Source organism: Punctularia strigosozonata, assembly GCF_000264995.1.
Source record: "Punctularia strigosozonata HHB-11173 SS5 unplaced genomic scaffold PUNSTscaffold_14, whole genome shotgun sequence".
Taxonomy (NCBI): Eukaryota; Fungi; Basidiomycota; class Agaricomycetes; order Corticiales; family Punctulariaceae; genus Punctularia; species Punctularia strigosozonata.
In genome coordinates, this window is record NW_006767446.1 from 552971 (window position 1) to 560752 (window position 7782).

General features: G+C 51.3%; 2 protein-coding genes across 2 annotated transcripts in view; one reads left to right on the forward strand and one right to left on the reverse strand.

Annotated features, from left to right (window-relative positions):
- The window catches only part of PUNSTDRAFT_75047 (uncharacterized protein), a gene marked incomplete at both ends in the record, with an annotated part of 9501 nt that extends 6941 nt beyond the window's left edge, over nucleotides 1-2560 (reverse strand). The window contains 8 exons of the mRNA XM_007387561.1: nucleotides 419-551; nucleotides 613-789; nucleotides 842-1236; nucleotides 1292-1445; nucleotides 1500-1660; nucleotides 1710-1903; nucleotides 1957-2322; nucleotides 2369-2560. Coding sequence (XP_007387623.1) covers nucleotides 419-551; nucleotides 613-789; nucleotides 842-1236; nucleotides 1292-1445; nucleotides 1500-1660; nucleotides 1710-1903; nucleotides 1957-2322; nucleotides 2369-2560 — 1772 coding nt within the window. The remainder of the gene's footprint in view (nucleotides 1-418; nucleotides 552-612; nucleotides 790-841; nucleotides 1237-1291; nucleotides 1446-1499; nucleotides 1661-1709; nucleotides 1904-1956; nucleotides 2323-2368) is intronic.
- Nucleotides 2561-3442: 882 nt separating this feature from the next.
- On the forward strand, nucleotides 3443-4675 carry PUNSTDRAFT_128030 (uncharacterized protein; the record flags this gene model as incomplete). Its single annotated transcript, XM_007387562.1, has 4 exons — nucleotides 3443-3678; nucleotides 3757-3982; nucleotides 4238-4292; nucleotides 4642-4675. The coding sequence occupies exons 1-4, from the start codon at nucleotides 3466-3468 to the stop codon at nucleotides 4673-4675; spliced, it is 528 nt and encodes a 175-aa protein (XP_007387624.1). The 5' UTR covers nucleotides 3443-3465.
- Between the last annotated feature and the right edge of the window lie 3107 nt (nucleotides 4676-7782).

Below are 7782 nucleotides of genomic sequence, written 5' to 3' on the forward strand. Positions count from 1 at the left end.
GTCCCCAAGACACAAGAGGTCGAGATGGGGACTTAGGGCGAGCTACAGGGGTCTTATATACACAAATCCATGGTCCAAGAATAGTACAAGAGAATCACATGCAGGGCACAAGGATGAGTAAGACCGACCCACTTAGGTGGGTCAGGATTATGAATCAAGGAGTTAGAAGGAATAACGAGTCATTGTTCATGAGTAAGCGGAATAAAACTCCGGTGGCTGTGCAGGGCTGTGCAAGGCAGTGCAGGGTAGTGCAGGGCAGTGTAAGGCAGTGTCAGTGATGCTGTACTGCTGCCACTGAAGGTCACGTGACTTTGGAAAAGGAAAGGTGGTAAAAGGAAAATGATAAGTCCATATCTGGAAATGAAAAATGCGAAAATAAATTGTCCTTCTCTTCTCATCACATTCGCTTTGGACTCACTGCTGATCTCGTAGAGCAAATCCTTGTCGAATGAATATGTTGGCAGTTGTAGGATGCAGCGTAGCCGTGTTCATAATGGCGTCTTGGGCGTCCTGGTCAGCAAGCTCCTTCCTCAATTGAGTTACATTAACGGCTACGTTGCGTGTCGTATCAACATGTGCAGCGAGCAATACAGGAGAGACGACGGAACTCACCTTGCTCGGGTTCATTGTAGGGATTTGGTTTCTTCGTGTCGAGCTCCCATTCATGGATCATGTCCTCCCACTTCTTAATGAGTTCTGGACGGAATCGTAACGTATGCTCTTCATAAACTCTTTGGTGACGGGCGCGTTCTTGAAGAGTGTTGATCAACGACTTGAAGAAGAAATCACCTATCGATTGTGCGTATCAGCGGTAGAATCGATACCCAATCAGTCTACTCACCCATCTTGACGACCTTCCAGAAATTCCAATGTCCCCAGTGATCGTTGAGGGTATGGCGACGTGCACCCAGGCCCATGTCCTGCGTCATCGTGGAAACGCCTCTGATATGGGCCCACTCTTGCTCTATGGTCTCGGCGTGCGTGAGGCCGACGAACTCGTGAAGGAGAAAGTACATCACAGTTTGACATAGCAGCATATGCCCTTGGACATGCATGTTAGGAATGAAAAATCGCATAGTAATCGCGGAGAGTGCCGCAAAAGATGCTGGGAAGGCGGCGTGGCGTTTTTTTCGGTTTTTTTTCCATTGGCATGCAATGTCGTAACTGACAACAACGGGGAGTGCACATCCAAGGAGCAGGAGGGTGGACCAGAATATGTAGTCCATTGTCGCGTACCTGGCGCGAATGAGTGCACAGAATTGAACACTGGAGGGAAGCGGATATATCATACTTTTCGCCTTTCTGCAGATCGGCGACTCCGTTCGGTCTGACAAGTGCATGCCTTGCGCACTTGACGGCCCCGACACCGCTTGTCGACATGACGCCAGGCTTCGACTTGTTGGAGCTCATATGCTTTATCGCGTTGAACGCAGAATTGCAAGGGTCTGCCGTCTTTGAAGAATGGTAAGTCCATCTTTCCGTCACCAACGAGCACGTACTCACCTCCTCTTCCCCCACATATGACTCAATGTGTTGCTTGTACGGCTGCTCAGCTACGTAATATGCCCAACCACTGCCGAGTTCTGGGTCGTTGATCTTCCTGTCCTTGTTTTTCAGACGAAAACAGGCATCAATGGCAAGGAATAACGCGTAGATCCATCTACACAGACGTCAGTCAATAGAAGTAATATGAAGAATATCGAAAGTACCTTTGCTCTGGAGGACTCTTATCCCAGTCATCCGGAATGTTCCAGCCCGGTTGAGGACACGCTGGGCAAACGACCACCAGGGCGCCATTAGGCGTTGCTTCAATTCCCAACGGATCGTGTCCACGAGCTGCCCGCTTGAGGGCCATGAGATGAGCCCATTGCCTCGTCACTAGGGTCGCTTCGTGGTGTCTTGACTATCAACCGGCGCTGCTTAAGCCATCGCTCGCATCCACAAGATATCACTCACCGTGGTATCGTTTAGACCAGCATTATCTGTCTTGTGGATGACAGATAAATAGTAGTCATGAAGCGAGACTTTACCCTGAAGCGTAAGGCGATGGAATGTGTCGAGGAAGGAAAATGTGAACACGGTACGGGGCTGTTGAGTGGAGGCTGGATACCATCCGACATCCAGAAGCTGCTCAAACGGGAGAGTAGTCGAGCATGCACAGTATTTAACATCGACGGAGTGGTAGCCGTTTGCGTCGAAGACGATGAATGACTGATGCGCCGAATGTGGATTACCGCAGGTCTCGCTCTGACGATGGCCAAGTTGAACTTCCAGCCCTAGATCGCGTAGCGACACCGGCCAGAAGCAGTCGTCATCCCAGCACTGTGCATTGTGTCAGATGGCACAATACATATAGTCGCTCACTCACTTGAACGTGATGCAGCGGGAGCTTGCGGTGAGCCTCTACTATGCAATCCTTGCACATCAAGCACTCTCCAAAGCAGTCCTCACAGCGATAACTCCCCATCTGCGTTGTTGACAGGCAGATCTCGCACGGAGCTGGTGTTTCGGTTGGCAAAGCCTCCTGAGCGAGTAGGATGTCGAGGAATCTGTGGCGCATCTCGGGTAGCCACTGCTCCATACAATACTACAAGAAGGTTCGGTCAAACTCCTTACAAGCAAAGGATGCTACTCACTGAGATGGTCTTCGTAGGCGTTTTCTTCTGCGTTTGGTGTTTCTTGCTTGCCCCGGGGCCCTTGGAGCCTTCTAAAATAATAGGATCACCACATGGGCCTGATGAGTTTCCATCTAGGGAGATATGTTCATCCTGAGCGGGAGAGGATGTCTGATGGACCCGCTTTGCAGATGTAACAATGGAGCTTAGCCGCCCCGTTCTCTCCGATATCTTCAGTTTCACGTCTTCGGCCACCACATTTGGGGGCTTAGGGGGTGCTTTTCCGCAGAATTTTGGTAGTTTACGGGGGCGTGGCATCAATGGTATGTCGTGTACAGTGCTGAGAGACTAACAGCAAGCAACTCATACACGACGTGCAAGCAGCCACGTGTCTCTCAACGACGGTCCTGCTGCCCGAGGGATCCGGAGATGAGAAGAATTGTATTATATTTCCTAACGGCGGCGGACGGGATAGAAGACACATAGAATTGAAATGCTGCACGTCGGATCCGGACTGAGTGACTTAGACAGCTTGGAGAGGCATCGGCGAAGCTGAAATAGCACCGCCATGGCCGCAAGACCAATCATATCTTATCATAACTTCAACTTGACGCTGACAGTCAATCTCTTATACTCTGGACATATGGAGACGCTCCTGAGTATGCTCACATATGTGTATGGATGTCGACAATTGCAGTAAGGTCAATGAATACGGTCCGTCGCAAGTGATTCCTTCAGGTAATGTTGAGTTACGTGAATGGGCAAAACTGTGTTCTGCACATGCGATAACCGCCCCGATGGACAGCCAAGGTCCCTCCTTCGTTTGTCCGAATCGAGAGATCCTCCTGACATGGCGGTCTGGTCAAAGCTTGCTGTGCTCTCCGTTCTCGCTGGTCTCGCGTCGACGGCCATCGCGTCTGCAGTCGACTTGTCCAATATCGTTGAAATCGACGTGCGCGCGAGCGATCCCTGCACGAAGATTGCTGGTGTCAAGTGGGCAGCACCAGCAGACGTCTGGGCCTGCTACACGTCTTTCCCCGTGAACCAGACCGAAAAGGCGAACGTGAGTGCCCGGTATCGCTTGCCAAGAATTCTCTACTGCATGACGATGTATAACTGATTGCGGCTACGTGATGCCCAGATCATTGAGGTGGTTACGAAAACTCTGGCCTTCCACACCTCCGTGAATTACGAGTTCCTTGCCCCTTTGCCCTTCAGCCTGGACGTCCATGAAGATGTGTTGGGTGACCTGTCCCGTATCTCCAAGCAGTCCTACAACTCCGATTTCGACTTGCATATCGACCTGAGTAGGACGCTTAAGCGGCTCATGGACGGTCATTGCGTCTACATCAATGATTGCTACGACTGTGAGCTCGTTCCACATCCTTCTCCGCGGATCCTGCTTGACTTGTTTGCTCCTCAACCACCTTTGTGACGTACCCAAAATCTTCTGCATCGACACTGCCCGAAACCGATGTAGCTATGAGATATCATGATTGGTCCATTGCGTACGCAATCGCCAGGAGGGCCGAGACATGCTTCTGATACACGGATAGTGCTGATAGTAGTTGTACTTTTTGCGTAGGGTGCTAAGAATCTCCTGCCGTTTGCATCTTGTGTAGTCCTTGATGCCATGATCTTCGCGCAGCATGTTCAGAGGAGGCCGTATCCTTACAGGTACGAATTCCGGGTTTCTTTGTGTGCTCACGGATATCTGTTTCGAGTTCATCGACTAACTGGAGGCCAATGCTATGTCGAATGGTATCATACAAAATCATATTACTTCGTGGGCGAAGGGACATTGCTGAAACGGCGAGAGATGTGTTGGAGATGTGGAAAAGCGGGTTGGATTCTGTGACTTCGGTGGTGGCCGCGCAAGTGGGTCTGGAGATGTTCCCCTGAAGACGAAATTCTCGTGGACTATGAAACTTGGCACATGATAGAATGCGTCCAGGAAATTGGCCAAATCGCATTGCATACGCATATTTTTAGTGTATCATACATGAACGCGGGCTTCGTGATGTAGTGCGGAGTTTTGGGAGGTGTGGGATGCCTACTGAATGTACGTGATACAACCTCGTATTCTATCAGAACAATAAATAGCTTTCACTGTGCAGTCTCAATGTTGGAATGATGAGCATGATGCATCGAGATGGACGCCCCATATGTCAAGAGCAAGAAATGTGCAAGAAGCGGTAACAGGCGGTCGTCGACGATCGTGACTGAAAGTTACTTCCGTTAAGCTAAGTTAGCCAAAATGGGTGAGGTGCCTCACCGAGGACGCTTGGCAGCACAGAAATTATGCGAAGAACTCTACGTAGACGAAGGAGACTCTGGCGGTCCAGCACCCTCACGTGTGCGAGGGACGTTAGGACGGGGCCCATTAGGGCGGCTTAAGCTAAAGTTTGGGGGAACGACACGAGAGATTGGCAACGGTGAACGGAGAGGCGGTGGTGTTGCGGCCCTGCGCGGCTGCCGGTCCGATGAAGGATTTGCGAAGAATCGCGAAGGTTCCGGCGGCGGTGTACGGTCGCCAACCGGATATGCCTCATCCAGCCTTTCACATTCTCGGGAGGGTGACGGAGGAGGAGGGGAGGTAATCCGCTAGGCCATGAAATCGTCGCAAATGCATCATGTTGACGGATGGGTGTTGCTGTAATTACGTGAGCAGATATCTGAGAAAAATCGCAGACACATACGAAGCCAAAAATTGCAGAGCGCTGACAACGTGAGGAACGCGGCCCGAGAGTCAGTGAGAGATTTGATAGGTGCTGGTCTCGCAGCTCCGGACGGAGCCCCTGGCGGCGTACGAAGCTGATCGGCCGCCTTCAAAAGCGATTCATAACCTCCTTCCTCCATGACAGATGTCGACCTGTGATACAGGCCATGAGTACGACGATGCGACGCGGAAGATAGTGGGTACTGACACTGAGATTGGACGCTGGTAGTTGGGGGGGAAAAGCGAACGGGGAGCAATGTGGACGGCACATGCCAGTTTTTATCCTCAAAGGTATGCGGCGGACAGGTGCTGACGGCATGGCTCGCGAATGATCGGGTTCTGCGAATCAGAATGTAGCGCGCAGTATGAGCGCTCACTTGAAATGGACGTGGTCTCATCTATTGCGATGGACATGCTCCCGTAAACGCACGAGGAGAGCTGCAAGTGGCAAGTACCAATCCAGTCGGAGGGCACATGTGAAGATAATCCTTGAATGTCACTGCACGCGGCGGAAAGAAGCAGGCGGCGAGCCACGTGTTCCGTGATACCTCACGATGTGATGCAAAGCGATGCAAATGGCAACTTGTATGCCAAACTTTACCATTGGAAATGCCAGCGTTCATCCAGCCAAAATGCGACAGCGGGTATTCGACCGTTGTATTCGTTTATGCTCCAGCCTTGTGCCGTCTGTCCTTGTGACATGTAGATAGCGCCCAATCTGTGCCACAGCAAACAGTGAGATCAAAAGTAGCTGTTATACTGCATGTACCTGGCTTAACGCCTGCGTTGGAGCGGTGCGTCGGTGTCGGAGCGGTGCATCGGCTTCGGCTCACTGGAACCGCCGAGATTGCAGGCGTGCCACCCTTGCAAATCCACACGGCGCGGCGACCAGTGTTCCGCTTTTGGGACCGTGCCGGGGAATACCATACCAAGAGATCCGCGACAACGGTGGATTCAACGGCCGTCGGTGTTAGAATTGCGAGAAGCTGAGCACATATAGATAATTCGAGGATGCCTTGGTGGGTAGGTGGGTAGATCACCGACCGAGTACTGCACATAAAATACAAGGAATTGATCAGCTCGTGTGCAAGCCGCCAGTACTGAAAGCACGGTCATGAACTTTGATTGCTCTCGATTTTGAAATGCCAACATCAGATCTGCGGTGGGCGTAGAATGTCACGACATACAGGGTCATCGACCTCCTGCACGAAATGCCAATAACGGCAGACATCGCAAATCCTTGAGGCCATCGTTTCCCAAATCCATAGCGCGACGTTCGCGGCAGCAGCAGCCGATAGTCCAAAAAATGTCGCACAAATCCCGGAAAAGCTGCTTGTCGGAGTTTTGCTTGTTGAAACAATAGCATGGCACGATGCGCCCCCAAGTTTGTAATGCGGATATTGAGTCTTTGTTGAACGGAAAACGCCGCAGTGCACGGACTGTCGATCCCCTGCACGAGATGTCGATGACAGGAGACGTTGTTGTCCCTCGGAGTCGGCGTCTCCCGAGTCTCTACCGAGCTCGCCGTGTCGGTATGATATTTGCAGTAAATACTGAACGAGATGTCGCACCGGATCGAGCAGCTCCTGGTCCCCAATGGAAGATAGTGTTTCTTTCTCCCGATGTCAACAACAGCGTAGCACGAAGCATTCCAAGATTTGCAACGTCGACGTCGAGTTTTCAGCAAATGGGGAGCGCCGTAGCACAGGAGCTGTCAATCCCCTGCGCGAAATGCCGATGACGGGAGACATTGTTGTCCCTCGGAGTCGGCGTTTCCCGAGTCTCTACCGAGCTCGCCGTGTCAGTGTGTGTTTGCAGTAGATAGTGAATGAGATGTCGCACCGGATCGACCAGCTCCTGGGCAAGGTGTCCAGATCCTCGACGGAATTTGTGATGACAGCGCGAAGTCGACGGGAAAATGCGAGCACGAAGATGTACTGATTCGTCAAGCTGATTCGTCAAGCTGAGCAAAAGACCGATAAAGGAAGAGAAAATCAGCAAAGGCAAAAAAAAATTGATGCCGTAGAACTTAACATTGCATCCTAGCCGTGTCACGGTCAATTTTCGAAATGTACGATCTGCATGCGGTTGAACAGCATCATTTATTTTGACGGAATGAAGCGCACCGTGCTCTTCCTAGGAAGCTACCCTCAAAGTTTTTTGAGATTTCAGACGAACGGCGCGGATGAACGGTGATGAGACGTGCATCAGAAGAATGAGACAGAAGCAGCGGTTCATCGGTGGCGTCGTCATGGACTTACTGAACTGAAAATTGAGCAAGGAGACGGATTAAGACATAAGTGCAGTTAACAAACCGTGGCAACTGCCCCCCCCTGCTTCACCCTCGTATCACCCTGCTATGTCGAATCCCCCCGTTTGGAACAACGACGAGCGAGCGCTGTTAGGTGATCACTGTCCTGAATATGTGGCCTCGTGGAAGCGACAAGC